The 18,203-nt window shown below is 40.4% G+C and overlaps 2 protein-coding genes across 5 annotated transcripts; one reads left to right on the top strand and one right to left on the bottom strand.

The window, feature by feature from the left end:
• The first annotated feature begins 1,180 nt into the window (after positions 1-1,180).
• Positions 1,181-7,871, top strand: pkd2l1 (polycystic kidney disease 2-like 1). Its single transcript, XM_061837184.1, has 15 exons — positions 1,181-1,454; positions 1,629-1,742; positions 2,842-2,969; positions 3,062-3,315; positions 3,566-3,790; positions 3,858-4,086; positions 4,171-4,341; positions 4,422-4,603; positions 4,687-4,807; positions 4,901-4,999; positions 5,085-5,206; positions 5,289-5,406; positions 5,499-5,632; positions 5,720-5,858; positions 7,478-7,871. The coding sequence occupies exons 1-15, from the start codon at positions 1,181-1,183 to the stop codon at positions 7,589-7,591; spliced, it is 2,424 nt and encodes an 807-aa protein (XP_061693168.1). The 3' UTR covers positions 7,592-7,871.
• Positions 7,872-8,228: 357 nt separating this feature from the next.
• tial1 (TIA1 cytotoxic granule-associated RNA binding protein-like 1) lies at positions 8,229-17,200 on the bottom strand. 4 transcript variants are annotated; one of them, XM_061837209.1, is made up of 12 exons: positions 17,006-17,200; positions 16,491-16,587; positions 16,116-16,214; positions 15,981-16,035; positions 15,820-15,907; positions 13,730-13,805; positions 11,376-11,484; positions 11,102-11,197; positions 10,911-10,995; positions 10,704-10,827; positions 10,471-10,616; positions 8,229-10,342 (listed from the first exon to the last, which is right to left on the bottom strand). In XM_061837209.1, exons 1-12 carry the CDS (start codon positions 17,032-17,034, stop codon positions 10,219-10,221), a joined length of 1,128 nt encoding a protein of 375 aa, XP_061693193.1. In that variant the 5' UTR covers positions 17,035-17,200; the 3' UTR covers positions 8,229-10,218. The 4 variants fall into 4 exon arrangements, with proteins under 4 accessions (XP_061693193.1, XP_061693194.1, XP_061693195.1 ...); XM_061837210.1 differs by lacking the exons at positions 16,116-16,214; positions 16,491-16,587; positions 17,006-17,200 and adding exons at positions 14,477-14,546; positions 14,641-15,578 and having other exon boundaries at positions 15,981-15,999; XM_061837211.1 differs by lacking the exons at positions 16,116-16,214; positions 16,491-16,587; positions 17,006-17,200 and adding exons at positions 14,197-14,264; positions 14,477-15,578 and having other exon boundaries at positions 15,981-15,995.
• Between the last annotated feature and the right edge of the window lie 1,003 nt (positions 17,201-18,203).

Raw genomic sequence — 18,203 nt, 5'->3', positions numbered from 1 at the left:
GTATGTTAAAATAGTACAGGACATGTATGATGGCAGCAGAACAATGGTGAGGTGTGCCTTAGGTGTGACAGAGGAATTTAAGGTGGAGGTGGGACTGCATCAGGGATCAGCTCTGAGCCCCTTCCTGTTTGCAGTGGTAATGGATAGGCTGACAGATGAGGTTAGACTGGAATCCCCTTGGACCATGATGTTCGCAGATGATATTGTCATATGCAGTGAAAGCAGGGAGCATGCAGAGGAACAATTGGAAAGATGGAGACATGCACTGGAAAGGAGAGGAATAAAGATTAGCCGAAGTAAAACAGAATATATGTGCGTGAATGAGAAAAGTAGAGGGGGAAGAGTGAGGCTACAGGGAGAAGAGATAGCGAGGGTGGACGACTTCAAATACTTGGGGTCAACAATACAGAGCAATGGAGAGTGTGGTCAGGAAGTGAAGAAACGGGTCCAAGCAGGTTGGAACAGCTGGCGAAAGGTGTCTGCTGTGTTATGTGACAGAAGAGTGTCTGCTAGGATGAAGGGCAAAGTTTACAAAACAGTGGTGAGGCCGGCCATGATGTACGGATTAGAGACGGTGGCACTGAAGAAACAACAGGAAGCAGAACTGGAGGTGGCAGAAATGAAGATGTTGAGGTTCTCGCTCGGAGTGACCAGGTTGGATAGGATTAGAAATGAGCTCATTCGAGGGACGGCCAAAGCTGGATGTTTTGGAGACAAGATTCGAGAGAGCAGACTTCGATGGTTTGGACATGTTCAGAGGCGAGAGAGTGAGTATATTGGTAGAAGGATGCTGAGGATGGAGCTGCCAGGCAAAAGAGCGAGAGGAAGACCAAAGAGAAGGTTTATGGATGTGGTGAGGGAAGACATGAGGGCAGTTGGGGTTAGAGAGGAAGATGCAGGAGATAGGCTAAGATGGCAAAAGATGACACGCTGTGGCGACCCCTAACGGGACAAGCCGAAAGGAAAAGAAGAAGTGAAATCCATATAAAGGCATCACCATGCTCTCACCTCGTTTTCCTAACAGGTTCAAGTCAGATGGGAAGAGATGATCTACCAGAGGACCGGCAGCTCCTCCCTCCACAACGCTGATGTCACCTCGTCCACGCAACCATCTGACTGCGCAGGTGTTGAAAAGCCGCCCACGAGCGCTCTGCTTCACTTTCTTCTTTGACGCTGCGCCATGAAGAGTCTGAACAACCGTGCTGACAGCCACCTGTCTGGCCAGGTGGAATGCGAGTTGGAAAAGGTGGGTTCATGGGTGAACCGGGCTTACATTGGCAACTCACCCCCCTTGCCCCGAGTTGTGAGCGCAGTCTACAACCCGGAGCCCCAATTCCCGGGCTCCATGGAGGGCCTGTACAATGTCGACCCCGCCAGCCCGTTCTCGGGGGGGCCACACTCGGCTGATAAAATCATGGCGAAGGAGCGCAGAGGCTGCTGTTCTTTCATCAAAGGTAGGAATATTCTTAATTTGGCGATACCAACGGCAACACTCGTCTTGGAATACACATTGCAAAGATTCTTACCAAGATAATAATCCAAATTGCATGCCAATCATGATGTCTATAGTTTTATTGGTTGAACAACAGAAGATTTTTCTTGTGTATTTTTTTTTTTTTTCTTGGTAGGTTTGTGGGGTACAACGCTGACTGAAAACACCTCGGATAACCGGGAACTGTTTGTCCGCACTACTCTACGGGAGCTAATGGTCTATCTGGTCTTTTTAGTGGATATTTGTCTTTGTAAGTAATCCAATCATCAGAACAAATGTCCCCCCCCCCCAAAAAAAAAAAAAAAAGCAGATATGCAATGTATCCATTAACCTTTTATAGGGAATGTGGTGAATTGTTTATACATTCAAAATTTCAATCAAGTAATTAAAACAATTACAAAAGTTGTCACTTTTCTCCCCAAAATTACAAGTATGTTTTTTTTTAATAACAATTGTGAACAAATCTAATTTGCAGCAAATCCTCTGAGTTTTAGCATCAGCAAATGTGTCCAAAATTTGGACTCAACCTGTACCCTAATGCAACAACTTATCAAGCATAAAGAAAATGACGGTGGTTGTTGTTTGCAGTGATGTTGAACTAGGGTTACTGTTAGTAATGCATTATATTGCTGTTCGTAGTCACAGTTGCTGCCTAAATATACTACATAATTGAGTCAAAGTCTTGATCTTTCAGGTGACCATTTTATTGTGTTGGTCAGTATACATTTCATTATAAATTGTAATTACTATATCATCACGAGGGTATGATGTAGCTAAACGTGTTGTGAGACAGTAGAAAACGTATTACCAAATAAGACCCGTTGATTATTAGTAAAAGATTGAAGTGCTGTGAAATTATTTATGAATTGGTAGTAAAGAAGAATCGAACTCATCAGGAAATTAGGACAGTTGGCTAAACATGAAAGAGTCCTCCACCAGTCTCCTGCTCTTGTCCCGACCACAAATGACCTCCCCATCCCTCCACCTGAGAGCTTTTGTCAAGCCAACCATTAGCTGTGCGAGGGACATGACCGCAACCCTCTTGCCATTTAGCGATAAGAGCATTTGGCCTCGTCCATTGTCTCTTGGCATTGTTTGATGAGGCTATTTGTATCAGTCTGGCTTGCTCGCTCCTCAAACAACTTACAGCCGCTAATCTGGATCCAAATGATGGGTACAACATAAAATGCGTCCAAAGGACAAGTGTTCAATGAGGGTCTGTGTGTGTCCCGCCTTTGGCGTTCCTTATCTTGGGAGCGCTGAATGGAGCAACGTTTTAAGCCCAGCCTGAGCAAAGCCAGATAAGGATCGGCGTTAAGGTTTAACAATGTCATGACGTTGTCTTTCAGTGACTTACGGTATGACGAGCTCGAGCACGTACTATTACACCAAAGCCATGACTGACCTGTTTGTCAATACAGCTGGGGAAAGTGGGGTTAAGTTTCAGTCCATCAGCACCATGGGGGACTTCTGGACTGTGAGTATTTCTCCTTTTGTATTTCTTCCATTTTCATCACAGTGGGAATCAGTGGAAGACATGGAGATTTCAATTTGGTTCTGTATGACAAGTTTGCACAGGAACCTTTATTAGATGGCCTCTACTGGACAAAATGGTACAACAACCAGACCCTGGACAGTGGAGATCAGTCATTCATCTACTATGAGAACATGTTGCTGGGAGTTCCGAGGATGAGACAGATCAAGATTAAGAACAACTCCTGCAAAGTTCACAAAGACTTCCAGGATGAGATCACAGGATGTTATGATGTCTACACTGAGAAGAAAGAGGATGATCTCAACTTTGGTCTACTCAACGGCACAGCGTAAGTTATTCCTTGTCACGTTCTCGGTGGCGGCTGGCCACTAGAGGGCTCTAGGGCTCCGCCCCACCACTGAAATGACTGAATCCAGAATATGACTAAATAATAAGATAATTTGACATTAATAAGATAAATAATTGACGAATAAAGTTTTTTTGTTTGTTTCCTCTGTCTGTCTGACAGATTGTGACTGAGAACTCTACGACCCACTACTGCTTTTTTTTTTAGATATTTGTGCGCTGTGCCTCTGCAGATGGCGCTACCACACTGAAAAAGTGATCAAGGGTTCCTCACATTGGGGTATGCTGACCACCTACAGTGGAGCAGGATACTACCAGGACCTGGGTCGAACCAAGGAGGAAAGCATCGTTGTACTGAAGGAGCTGGAGGAGAACCTTTGGCTGGACCGAGGAACCAGGGCTATTTTCATCGACTTCTCCACTTACAATGCAAACATCAACATGTTCTGTGTCATCAGGTACAGATTGAAATCCAAATGACTTGATTAGCATCCCCATTTGTGTTTGACATCCGTCTGTTGACAGGTTGGTAGTGGAGTTCCCGGCAACTGGTGGCGCAGTCCCTTCCTACCAGATCCGAACAGTCAAGTTGATTCGCTACATTAACTACTGGGATTACTTCATCCTGGGTTGTGAGATGGTCTTCTGTTTGTTCATCCTCTATTATATTGTGGAGGAGGTACTGGAGCTTCGAATACACAAGTTTTCCTATTTCAAAAGCATCTGGAACATACTTGACGTCGTGGTCATACTGGTAAGAATATGTAAGCGGGTGTTAAGGCGCAATTATTCCATGTTTCAAGAAGCTTGAATCAATTCACCTGCCTCTCATCTGCAGCTCGCCATCGTTGCCATTGTATTCAACATTTTCCGTACGGTTAAAGTGGACAAGTTGCTTGGCAAATTGTTGGACCAACCACAAATCTATGCTGACTTTGAATTTCTGGCATTCTGGCAAACCCAATACAACAACATGAATGCAGTCAACCTGTTCTTTGCATGGATCAAGGTCAAACGCTACTTCATTCCACTCTCGACTTTGACATTTGCCACGATTCCCAAACAGCGTGTGCTCTCTTCTCGATGCAGGTCTTCAAGTACATCAGTTTCAATAAGACAATGACCCAGCTGTCCTCCACACTGGGCCGCTGTGCCAAAGACATTGTCGGGTTCGCTATAATGTTCTTCATTGTGTTCTTCGCGTACGCTCAGCTCGGATACTTGCTGTTTGGTACAGAAGTGGAATCCTTCAGCACCTTTGTCAAGTGCATGTAAGAGTGATCCAAAAGAGCCGCATAACCTGAAAGTGTGTTTTGCTTGGTCTCACCGCTGTCTGCCCATCTTTTCCCTGCAGCTTCACCCAATTCCGAATTATTCTAGGAGACTTCGATTATGATGCTATTGATCGTGCAAACAGAGTTCTCGGACCAATGTATTTTGTCACCTACGTTTTCTTCGTTTTCTTCGTCCTGCTAGTAAGCCACCCCCCCCCCCACCCCCAACTTGACTTTGCTTTGAAAGTAAAATCAAACTGCATATCTAAAGCTTACCGTTTGGTATCTCTTCAGAACATGTTTCTTGCCATCATAAATGACACATATTCGGAGGTCAAAGAGGAGTTATCATCCCACAAAGATGAGCTCCAGATTACTGACATCATCAAACAGGTAACAGGAATCACTCTCATGTAAAAATGTATGTTGAAGATTCATACATGATCCACACATATGCTTTGGATGATCTTCCAATCAGAGCTACATGAAGACGTTCATGAAGCTAAAACTTAAAAATGAGAAAATATCGGATGTCCAGAGGGCTCTACGCGCTGGATCTGGTGAAATTGAATTCAAGGATTTTAGAGATACTTTGAAAGAGTGAGTCTCAAAAAAAAAAAAAAAAACACTGCACCTTTTCATCCCAAAGTTGGAAACAAAATCCTTACCGCTGATCTTGCAGGATGGGACATGCCGATCATGAAATTTCAGCCGCTTTCTCACACTTCGACCGGGATGGGAACCACATTCTCGATGAGGATGAACAGGAAAAGATGAAAACAGAATTGGAGGAAAAGAGGGTTTGGAGAGGAACTAAATAAAATGCAGAATATCCTAATGTGATGATTTCCAAACAAAGTTCAATCAGGCTTTTTCATTTTTCCATTTTCAGGATGCCCTTACTGCTGAACTCAACAATCTCGGAATGAATTATGGGAACGATTTTGGCGGAAAGCCTCCAGTGATCTTAAGTGACCAAAAGAGCCACTCTGGTCACATCTTTATGAACCGGGAACAGTTTCTAAGGTCATATTTCTGGAAGAAAAAAAAAAAAGTGTAAAGTTCATCTAACATTATTCAAGTTGAGTCATCTTCTCCCCTTCTTAATTGCAGACTGGCCAGGCAGGTTCTCCACCTTGAATGTACCATGTCTGACCTAGCAGTGAAGATTGAGTTGATTTTGAAGAAGATTGGGATCGAGGACTTATGTGATGTAAACAAAAACAATGAGAAATCAAACACCAATCACATTGTGAGTATAATCGCCCAGAGCCGACCCTAATTTGCAGAACTGGGAGCAAGTCGCGAGTTCAAGTCGTGTTCAACTTCCAGATCCGACCGAGTCCCATGTTACTGTGGCAAAAACCAAGCAAGCAGAGTCCCCACTAAATTTCAAGCTAGTCCAGTCGTTACTTGGTCTAAAGAAGTTGCCAGTCAAGTCATACAATCTTGCTCAGTCATGACATACACAGAAGATAACACCTAATGCACAAGAGGTATCATTGCGGAGAAGGACCATTTATCATCTTATGCATACGTTTGAACAAAAAGTGGCATATGCAAAAGTATTCATACCCTTCTGTAAATCTCACCACAAAAGCCTTTATTGGCTGTTAGAGGAATCAAACGCTTCCTATAATTGCTGAGCAAATTTTTGCACGTCTTGACTGAAACTGAATTTTTGCCCATCTGTCCATAGCAACAAGCTCCAAATCCTTCTGGTTGGAGGCTCTGTTTTCGAGACCCATCCACACAATGTTAATTGGATTCAAGTCAGAACTCTGGCTGAACCACTGCAAAACGTCGTTTTTGTCAGATGACCATTTCTTAGCTACTTTTACTGTGCGTTTGGAATTGTCCTCATACTTTAATGTCCACTGCGGCACAGAGCCAAGTTTCTCTGCAGACGGACCAATGTTGTTATTGGGAATGTTAATGTATTCCTCTTTTTCATGGGGCTGTTCACTTATCTGTGACTGGGTTCCTTTGTCCATTGGTTAAAAAGTTCCCGCCACCATGTTTGACAGTAGGGATGGTCTTCATTTTCCCATGGACTTGGCAAAGGGTATGAATAATTTGTGACTTGACACTTTTTGTTCAAATGTAAATAAATGCAACCCTCCCCCCCCCAAAAAAAAAAAAAAACATTTGAATTACGGTTTCCATTCATCACCATGTTATTGGTAATAACTAGTTATCATAATTACAGTACAACGTTGAAGGTGTTTTCTCCTGATTTGGTGGCACCCTCTTGAGGCCATAGCGGTTATATCGTATTGCATCATGGGCGAGTCGCCTCTGTAAACACCTGAAGATGTTTTGAAGGTTAGAAAAACGACGATAAAGTCGTTGACAACATGACTTCAACTTTAACTAATAAACACTAAAAGTTTACCACAATCAGCATAAAGACGTTCATGTATCATGATGTACAGTCCTGTGAAAAAGTACTGCCCCGTTTCTGAAATTCTTACATTTTTGCAGTTCTCCCATTTAGTTTAAGATCATTAACAAATGTAAATATTCGCACAAATATAAAACCCAAGTGAAGTTAAAATGCTGTTTTAAAATGTGCATCTCATTTACGAAGGAAAAAAATGCCCGTGTGGAAAAGTAATTATCTTCTTGTTAAATCATGAGGTAAGTGTGGCCAATCGTTTTTTTTTGTTTTTTTTTTTTTTAGTAAATGATATCATTGTCTTATAATTCACTTGGTTTACGTTTGTGTAATATTTACAATGGCTTTACGGTCTTAACGTGGGGAAGCTATGCCACAATATAAGAGTTTAAGAAGGCGCCATTACATTTTCACGGTACTGGAAGTATGACTGGCAATGTATGTGACTACCTTTTTCTACTTACCACATGCAGGCGGATAAAAATGCCTCAGACGGGACTATCCTGGTTTGTGCGGATCGAGGGACGAAGGCTGCGATGCTATCGGGGAGAATTTCCGCCATCCCCACATATGACTGTCATATGTGATAAAACCTTCAGAAGTGACAATATGACGCATGTATTCCATCCATCCATGCATCCATCTTCTATACTGCCTATCCGAGGTCAGGTCATAGGGGGCAGTGGCTTTAGCAGGGATTGGGGATACAGTACTTTTACTGCTTTAAAAGATCTCTTTCCTAAAAATAAAAATCTTCCGAGATAAACACGAATCATTTCAACAAGCAACACTCATGTATTTACGCTTCGGTCGGTCATGCTTCATTGAAATATGTAAATATCTGCATTATTTAATTTGCTTTCTACACATCAGCACATGAGCTATAGATAAAATGATCAACTAAGGTAGTGTAGATTCTGCCTAAATATAAAACTATGTGTAAGATATCGAAAATAGGCTTGTGCAATACAGTATACTGTAATTAATAAATGACTCAAATCTGGCTAAGTTATTGTTGCTAAATGGTTTATGAATTGTTCCACCATTTACTCAAAAGTTTGCGTAGAGTGGCAGTTTTTTTTAAAAATGTTAATATGCAATAAAAGGTTAAATAATCTACCATATCGGTCCAGCTAAGAGCCGCAAAAGCTCAAAGACAGTAGAAGAGTAAAATGTGTTGGTTAGATGAAAATATAAATGCAACTCAATAAAAATACTAAAACATCTGGTTTGAACATCTTTATTTCAAGTGACTTGTGTTTTCTATTTTCTAATGAAAACCATTCCCAGCTTTTATTTAATATCACTTATTATTAGTCATGAAAGCAAGTTGTCGTTACATTCAATATCTTATGCAACAAATAACGACACGCCACAATCGTGCAGTTCAAGCGAAAACGTCGGTTTCCTGCTATTTCAAGAAAAATGCTGATTCCTCAGTGGACAATTTACAATTGGGAAAAATCAATGAAGAGGCACCCCTGGATGACATTGCTGATATTTACGGATGACATTTTTCATATCCTACCCTTAGTTATGTACAAGATTACTGGAGTTTGCAGGATGCTTTTCAATTATCCTGTTATTACTGTTAATCTAACCAGCTCAAACAAAGCCCCCCCCCTTACCAAAAAATAAAACTAAAAATAAATTAAGTATGTTTACTTTTACACGTGATAAAACAAATGGCACATCGTTTCAAGCCAAATGGAAGGGTGCCTGGGATTACCCTTCAGAGTGCACCGAGGGGCAAAAGTAGTGCTTGCAGTCTTTTTTAAAAAAGTTGCCATATTTACAGATCCTTTCCATAACGTGATAAGCATAAAATAAATTAGGCAATCACATCTTCAAGGATGTAAGATCTATTTATCTTTACAAAGGTGGGGGGGATTAGAAAATGCTCTAAACGGGATTGGTCTGCAAGGAATAAAGAAAAAGGCAGAAGACTTGAGATTCCTCTAGGAAACCAGCCCAGACTCAGCATAAAGATTATCCGTGAAAAGACGATCAATTGGTTTGTTTAATTTAAACGCTTGAATTAAATGCAACAGTGAGCCTATCCTGGAGTTTTTCCCTTTGCTACGAGAAAGGCTCACAAACATAACATATCAAAACCTTACTAAGAACATGCTGTTGATCACTCAGAAGAGGAAGGGGGTGGGGGACAAGCAGTGTAAATAACATTACCCTTACTTATAAAAGTAAACAGAGATACCTCCACTGTTGTAATGCTTTTTAAAGCCACAGCACTCTAGAAATTGTTGTGCGCTGCAAACTATTTCAGGAGTTCTATTTACAAAGCACTTTTCATTCATATAAAAAATGCAGTGACTATGGCTGTCAGCTGAACGCGCACCAACGCTGCAAGGTGGCCGTGGCTCATTGAAACTGCCGCAATGAGACTCTTTTGGATTTGCACAGACTTGTACTCAAATTGCAACTCTGACTTCTTACCCGCTGTATAAAATGGAAAATGCGCCAAACAAATGTAGTACATTAACATTCTGAAAGGACTGCAACTAACAATTAGAAAATATCATACATTTGTTTTGGAACTACGAAGAACATTGCAAAGTATATATTGCTCGAAACAACATCTTAGTGAGATTCCAGCAAAAACAAATCATAGTTTTGCATGTAGAATGAGGACTCATTTTAATTTGTTAAAGCTTTACTCAGATTTTAGATGTGATTAGGTTTTTTTTTTTTTTTTTGGGGGGGGGGGTGATCTTGAGGGTTTCACCCACAGCTACTGCACCTGTTCCGTAGGACTACTGCATTTACTGTCACCTACTGTCCCTTTGCTCTGGTTCACATCAGTAAAAAGGCAAGTTTCCTACCTGTGTATTACAAGATGCATTGGATGTCACGTGCCAGAATGTAGGCGAGCAGGAGATTATGTGTCTCATGAAGGTCATATAACCTGTGCGCAATTATTACTTTTTAATTCCTGCTAAAATGAATCACACAAAGGGGCCAATGTGCAACACAGGAGTGAGAAGAGGATTAATTTGATGTTGGCTAGACTTAATTTTGTAGTTTGGAGCATAACCATAAACTGTAGGTGAACTTTTCATTTTAGAAAAAAAAACAAAACATTTTAAACATTCTTGGAGAAATGGGCACTATCGATTCAACTGTTATTTTTCCTATGAGGTAAATCGAGGCTTGAAGAATATGGTTTGACCGGTAATAGGCTTGCGTTAGGACCGGCTCACTGTGTCTGATAACCAGTCATGTTGAAGTTGCTCAGGTTGGATACGACTGGACTCGCTGACGCTGAAGCCTGAGTTGATTGAGAGCCGAATCCTCCGACCCAGCCGGGCGACTGGGATTGCCTGCGAAATCCATGATGATAAGTATCATCAATAAGCATGTTCATTGCATACAAGGAATAGTTTGCAAAATTGCTCTAAATTTGAGGGAGTATCATGTCAGTTTTGGGCTGCACGACTTGGGTACATACTCTACTCCGAATCCTTGCTGATTCCATGACTGGCCATACATGCTGTAGGAGGGAACTTGCCATCCATTAGTCACATACTGCTGCCCATATTGCTGCTGCGGACTTCCGTAAACCTGATTCCACTGCCCCCACTGACCATATTCAACCTGTGATTTAAACATCAATCAATCAGGAGAAAATAGTAGACTTGAGTCCAAATGATGTACGCGAGTACAATATCAAAATCAAAGTACCTGCTGTGAACCTTTGGTCATATCAGGAGATTCTTTTCCCCAGAAGCACTTCACTATATGCCCTTCAATGCCTGTGCCATTTACTGACACAATGGCGTGGGCTGCACTGTCATGGGAGGAAAACCTTTCGAGGAGAGGCGTGTGTCAGCCATTTTTATTCAACACAGAACTTGGTTGAGAGTTGTTAGAGGCCAAAGTTCCAAATACCTGATGAAAGAATATCCCTTCTCTGGGAAGACTCTGATTTCCATGATCTGACCAAATGGTGAGAAGGTCTGCCGCATTAATTGATCTGGGATGATTAACAAAACAAAAAAGCAATTTATTGTACATTTTTCAAAACTGACAGAAATCCAGCAAAACTATTATTAGTACTACTACAGATGAGGGCAACTTGCCAGACAGTCCAGACTGGATCCCTCCACAATACACAGTACAGTTCTGTGGACTGGACTGGCTCACAACATCCTCGAACCTCAATTGTTTTGAGCCATCTGAAATTGATTAAAAAGAAAAAAACAATTGAAACAAACAAACGAAGAAAACCTTCACACTCCATTTCCGCAAAGATTATTTTAACTCTAGAGAACCCATGGGGTCGCAATTTTAAAAGAGGATTTGGAAGTCTTGGGTTCTCTTGGGTTAAGCAGACCATTTGAATTCAAAACTTACTGTCCTGAGTGTTTTTGGGAGCAGGTGGCTTTCGTGTTGCCCAATTGGTCCTGATTTGGCGTCCTCCCAGCCACTGCCCGCCCATGTGAACGATGGCGTTCTCAGCATCCTAAAGGAACAAATCCAAAAAGTTGAACCTGCTCCCATCCTGAAATTACTTATTAATAAAAAGTGTCTAAACTATATTGATTAGTAATATTAGCACTCAATAAATTAACATGCTTAATTTCCACAAATAGTGACCAGGTTTACTTAACCGCAGAAGGGAGGAGATATTTAGCTCTACGTACATGTTTATAAAGTATTATGATAAAAGGACCATTCTGCAGAATGTAGCGAAACGCCTATAAAAAATGAAAACTAATGGCCCAGAACAAATGGATCGAGACAATATCACGGTAAACTCATTTGAGTCTATTGGAACGCTGATTAAGATTACTGTCCCATCAAGTATGATCTTCTTGAATAGTGCTGGGGAAGTCGTTTACAACACGCGCTAATCATCCACACTTGAAGCACATGCTTGGCGTTGCTGTTTTGGTGACAAGGAATATAGTTCAAATTGGCTCAGCAGTTCCCTCCGAGAAAAGGAAGATGTTTACAGGTCTTAAACCTGCCACACACACAGAAGTGTGGCTGAACCATGCAGGGTTCTGCAACTAGTTTTCACGAGTGAACGACCCATTGGACGCAAATTTTGTGTTTGTGTGTCTGCCTTTTTCTCCCTGTCACTCACAGAGCACAACACACACACACACACACACACACAAAAGGTAATGTACATCCTTAAGTGGTTGCCAGCCAATCAATAATAATAATACTTCACTTATTTTTTTTTTATACATTTATCATTTCAAATGTAATATATACACACACGCACGCAGACATAGCTTTAGTGATAGTGTATGGGTTTACTATTCAATTAAGGATTAATAAGTGATTCAATGTAATAAAAAATGTCAATAGTGACAGCCCTAGTTGCCAATGATACTTTTTTATGATGGTCCACATCCGTCGCCTTCGGCCACGTTTCTGTGTGCGGATTACACGGCCAATGAGTAATTGACCCCCCCGTAGAAATCCGCGTCACTGACCAATCAGAGGCCAGAGATCTGCATAATCTCAGACTCAGACAACGCTGCATGGTCCAGTATAGCTTCTGTTGGCGTTTTATCGCGTATTTGGGTTCTTTAACAATAGATATGGTTAAGAGGTGTAGTCACAGACTTTATAATAGTGACGACAGGTATCCTGAAAGGCTAGTTGGTGGAGTTCAATTTGTACCTTTTCCAAAACCGAAGACCCAGTACGAAAAATGTCTTTGATGGATCAAACTTTGTGGAGGACCGCATCATCAACTGAATCCATATAAATCAACCGGAACAGAAGACCGAGTACGGAAAATGTCTCTGATGGATTAGCACTAATGTATGCCCCATATTTGATTTTCAATACATGTCTCATATAAATGAATTAGCAGTTCTTCGCTTTCATAATACAGCTACGTGTGAATGATTGTCACACTTGATCTGTGTTGAGCGATATTTTGCGATGATCTGACTGCACAAACATGTCCCATTGTTCGCGGCTAATGAGCTAAGCTAAACCGGACTAGCAGTCCTAAAAGCCTTCGACGTGCACCGAGACACCAAGACTGAAGGAAGGATGTTTGAGGACACTAAAGTAGTGATTGTCGTACTCGGTCGGGACTTACGTAGCTTCGGCACTAATTCAAGAATAATTATTGAGGGGAGCGCGTGACGTTACACAAAGAAAACGAGAGAAACAACTTCTTTGGGTTATAATAGATTATATTATGTGGCTTCTCGGTCTTCCTCTGACTCTGGAAAGATCTCGCGCTAATATCAATGGTTTCTCCGTCGATATGCATGTAAATACCACTCGCTGAAATACTTGAAGCCCTGCTGTCTGCTTTTCAACGATATTTCACTGTTAGCTAAGAATGCGAGTGAGAAATCAGCCGGTAAATCGGACAGTTTCGCTCTATTCCTTTCTATTTTTGCTAATTGTTTGTCTGACGTCAGCGCACGTGGCGTGACGTCACTTCAGGAAGCGTGGTTAAGTGCCCTGTACGGAGGGGTCAATTGGAAAACGGCCACTATTTGAGGAAATTGAGTAATCAAGTTAAAGCTAATAAATACAAATGATTCTATGCCTGGCATTCTCAACAATGTTAGAGTAGGAAGTTATGTAGGTTCATACGACTGTGTGTATGTGTGTGTGTAACTATTCCATTCTAATTGTCTAAATATACAGTATTTGCCAGAAAAAAAAGGAGTAATAAACAGGAAAATAAATAACCTTTCATCTGTGTTGTGGCACTGGAGCCTTACCAGTTTGTTGTAGAAGGACACAAATCCATACCCCTTTGATTTGCCTGTCGCCATGTCCTTCACAACTCGAGCATCTCTGGAGTGAAACGGCAACACATTTTTAGTGAGTATTCCAGTAACACTGCATCATACAAAACTAAAATACTGCAAATCATATAAAAGGAGCCACACAAAAGACAGACTGAACGGTGTATCATCTACGCTGTCCGATATTACTGGTAGCTATCAGGACCCTGGACTGAGAGCTGACTCACTGACTCAAAAGCAGGAATGAAGTAGGTGTACATGCAGTCTACAGATAGGTTTTACACATCTTCAGATGTATTAAATGAATGCCACAAGAGCACCACTTTGACTCTCACGAAAGATATGCTGTACACTACCATGCATTCTTAAATTAGCCTCATCTCCTACCAATTAAAAATGGATAGAATACAGAAGAAGAAAAAAGGAATTAAATGGCATACATGGCCAGATTTCTTTATTTTCCTTGGTCAATTCTTAGCCACCAATGTGGAGTATGGGATTTGGGGAGCTGGAAATTTTGAGAAATGGACAATTTTCAGAATTTTTGGATGAAGAGCTTCATGTGACAAAATTCAATATGCAATTTACAAATCAAACACTTGAATATAAATTTAGATGAATACATTTGATATTGACTGTGATAACCTATGCTGCATCACCTAAATACAGAGCATCTCCAAATAAAGACAGGAAAAATGGAATAAATAGAGAAAAAACTACATCTGAGTCTCCAGAGTGCACAGTTCCTTGCTGTTAGCCTTCAAGCTCCTGTCCAATCCTATGAGCATTTCTGTAAAATAACCAAAATGCTATTACTTCACTGAGACCCACATCTAAAGGCTATTCAGGTTCATAAACACAGCTTACAATGTGCTGACACTTACCAAATACTAAATATGCAAAGAAGAGCAACACTAGCTGACACAAAGCATAAAACACGTGAACAACTGGAAGAGAGTACTTCATTAGGTGATTGGCAAACAACAACTTTGGACCGGGTCAGTACATTTCTTTCAGACAGTATTTTTTCATAGACTTCAGTGTGCACGAGTCTATGATTACACGATCAAATGCTTGCGTCACGTGATGGCTCAAATTATGTTGACAGCGCTACAGCTATGTTTACATGCACACTGTGATGAAGAATAAGTATTTGGACACTGACTGAGGATTTAGGAACATAAACTACCACAATGGATTTGTGACCAATCAGTCAGATCTAACTGAGATGCGATTTAAGTGTAGTTAGATGTTTATTTTGAATTTAAGATTTCACAAAAATAGCATTTACAATTACGGAAATAAAGACACTATGCAAAAACCACAATTCTGAAAGTTCGGAATCCCCATTATGAATAAATACCAGAAGCCACCTACTTTGTCCTCCATAATAACAACTCAATTTTTTGATGGTAATATATTAATTACTCTACAATGGCCAGGTCATCTGCCTAATATGGACCCCCCCCCAAAAAATTGTATCTTAAGTATCAAAGAAGATGGCTCTATTTACAAATATGTCATACGAGCCCATGGAAAAAAGGGTTAACTGAATAATCTGCCATTATTTCCTAAATGGTAAATGCCATATTTGTGGGAACACTCTAAAAACTAAGCGTATACACTTCAATCACATCTCAATGGTTTCTCCTCAAATCTTTTGGTGGCCCATGAAGGCAATAAACAAAAATACTGGCAAAGCTCCAACTGTAATCCTGAATTAGCAATTTAAAATGTCAGAAAAATGAGACAACCCTTTCATAACTCTGCGGCGGTATGCCTTTGTCTTCCTTCCAACTCATTTTTTTCAAATGTGTTTTACCTGTGGACAACACACATAGTTTTTTTTTTTCATTATTGTTATTATTTATGGCTTGGAAACAGCTAAAAATGTCATTCTTTAGTCATCCTAATGAAGTGGCACATTAAACTCTTATAAAACGTTTCATAATATAACTATGTTGTACTGTAGTCATACAAGTGTTTGAAAACAGGTAACAAAAACATGGTTCTTACTTACTAATAATGTTAAGGCTGAAAAAGAGAAAAGAAAAAAACCTTACGAGATTTTCCCAAATGGTGCAAATGCAGCTCTCACATCTTCAGTGGTAATCTCAGGGCTGAGGTCACCAACAAACACATGGAAATGATCTACAATGACAAAACCAATTTGAAAAATATCTTGCCTTTCAATTTCAGTACACTCATAACTCATAATACTTACTGGATGTGTCTTTCTTTTGGCTACTGGGAGTGGTGGCCCAATTTACTTTGACCTCCTAAAGAAGGCAGAAAACATTACATTTCAAGCAACCAGGCAGGCATCAAAGACTAAATGTGTTCCAGATATGTATCCCACCTTTCCAAGTATTTTTCTTCCATTCATAGCTGCTAGTGCTGCTGCAGCATCTCTGTGCTCATAGAATTCTACAAAGCAATAGGGGTCATTGGTTGTATGCTGTAACAGAAAATAGGGCAGATAGTTACTAATAGTTCAGCATTCCGATATGTTGTACTGTATAAGGTAAATGACAGACTAAAATTCCAGCCATTAGATTTAGGGCAAGGGATCTTGAGGATTAAATTAGACTATTATATTCAATCACAGTAACTTTCTTTGTCAACACTCCACATAACATACAGTAAACTCTACAGTCTTTTACAAAATTTATTTACATGTATTTTGTCCATTTATACTCCATTATCCAAGTAGGCACAGCCTGTGCTTACTTACCTCTGTGATCATTTTACAGCTTTTACAAGGCCCTATTTGTGCAAAGAGCTGTAGAATCAGAATTTCTGTCACATCTCTGGAGAGGTTTCCCACGTACCTGGACAGAAATTACCGGACGTGAGAGTACGCAAACAACTCAACAACGACGACAATGAAAGAACCATCGACACTATACAAAGACTTTATGTGCATTTTACGAACAAATATCACCTTGTTTGTCCATGTAACTTTTAGTTACGTTCGCTTAACACGAACCATGGGCTAACATGCTAACTTATCCGCTAATGACATTTGCGTGGGTTGACGCCACTCACGATGACGGCACATTATTCTACGAACAACAATGGCCGTTAACTCACATTTTGGCAAACACTGTTGTCTTGAACTTCGCTACTCATTTAAATATAAACCAGTAAACATCAGCTTTCACGTTGCCACCACGAGTCAAGTTAGCAAACTCTTTTCCGAAATTAGCACAACATACGTTACCGAGCTTGATAAAACTTACAACTTACAGTGTTTTGGGGTAGCAATCATCGTCCATGGTCGATGTTGACAGTCACCAAAGGCAATTTTAAAAAGTTATCTATTTGCTGGAAAGCTCGAGTTTCTCGACTCCTGGGTACGTCTTAACAAGTTGCTAACTAGCCACAAGCTAGCTAACCAGACACTAACCTTACGTCACATGAAACGTCACGAGTATCGAGAGCGCATGCGTGCTTAGTCGACAGCGTGAACGACAGTTAAACTTACGAAATTTATTATTTAAAGGAAAAAAAAAATCAAACTTTAAACTCCAACCCTAAAAATGAACCATTGTTTTAACTATCAGTGTCTAGTTTGGAATCTAAGAGACCTTTCTCCATGTATTAAGGCTCCACATTGTAGAGCATTTTATTAGTTACGGTCATTACTAATAGTAGTCATAGCCAAACCAGACTAGACAGACTCCAAATCTATTCATGAATCCCACGGGCCTCTGGGGATGGCAGAAAAATACAGCTATCAACAAAATTAACTAATTATTATTATTATAAACAGTGCCAAACAAATATGTGCGTTCATCTGAGATGACACGCTGTGGCGACCCCTAACGAGATAAGCCGAATGAAATTTACTTATTACCAAAATATTAAATAAATCTATCTGCACAAACATTACTTACTGTATTGACAACTGTGAATGTTTATGTGCAAAAATGTAATTGAGTGCGCTACAAAATGGGTAAACGCTTATATTTATAGCCTATATCTCATTAAGAATCGTTGTTTTACAAAAGGTTTTGAATTAATTCTGGGTTTCATTATTTTGACATGAGAAGGCGTACTTTGAAAAAAATGTAAGTTGACCTTAGGTAACTGCGCTTTAAGAAGCCTTTTTAAACGAGTGCTCATTGGTTCCACCTCAAATGTTTACTTCCAACAAATACAACTTGGGGATGGGCCAACGCAGAGAAGCGTCCTTGCTGGAGACGTGTGTTTCCCACCCTGTTGGTTGATCAGGCTGTCAAAAGGCAGTAGCAAACTATGTAAACTTCATCACAAAATCTCCTGACATCAAATGAAATCTTTGGTCTGGTGGAACAATCTTCTCGTCAGATTGTTTATTACAGTGTCCATGGCAATTACTTTGGTAGGGTGATAAATTGATGATGGTGATCGTGCTGTGGGTGGTGTGGGAGTGTTTTGTTGGTTAGCAGTGCCCTGTCTGCCC

Source organism: Syngnathoides biaculeatus, chromosome 12 (assembly GCF_019802595.1).
Source record: "Syngnathoides biaculeatus isolate LvHL_M chromosome 12, ASM1980259v1, whole genome shotgun sequence".
NCBI lineage: Eukaryota > Metazoa > Chordata > Actinopteri > Syngnathiformes > Syngnathidae > Syngnathoides > Syngnathoides biaculeatus.
This window is presented reverse-complemented; position numbering and strand designations above follow the sequence as displayed.

Bases quoted from the DNA above. Each gene is read 5' to 3' on its own strand.
- pkd2l1 (XM_061837184.1), top strand. From the start codon at position 1,181: ATGAAGAGTCTGAACAACCGTGCTGACAGCCACCTGTCTGGCCAGGTG. The intron at 3,791-3,857 runs GTACAGATTGAA...GTCTGTTGACAG, and splicing joins AACATGTTCTGTGTCATCAG to GTTGGTAGTGGAGTTCCCGG. The intron at 5,633-5,719 runs GTCATATTTCTG...TCTTAATTGCAG, and splicing joins AACCGGGAACAGTTTCTAAG to ACTGGCCAGGCAGGTTCTCC.
- tial1 (XM_061837209.1), bottom strand. From the start codon at position 17,034: ATGGACGATGATTGCTACCCCAAAACACT. The intron at 16,036-16,115 runs GTGGGATACATA...TGCCTTCTTTAG, and splicing joins GAAGAAAAATACTTGGAAAG to GAGGTCAAAGTAAATTGGGC. The intron at 10,617-10,703 runs GTACTTTGATTT...TTTAAATCACAG, and splicing joins TGACCAAAGGTTCACAGCAG to GTTGAATATGGTCAGTGGGG.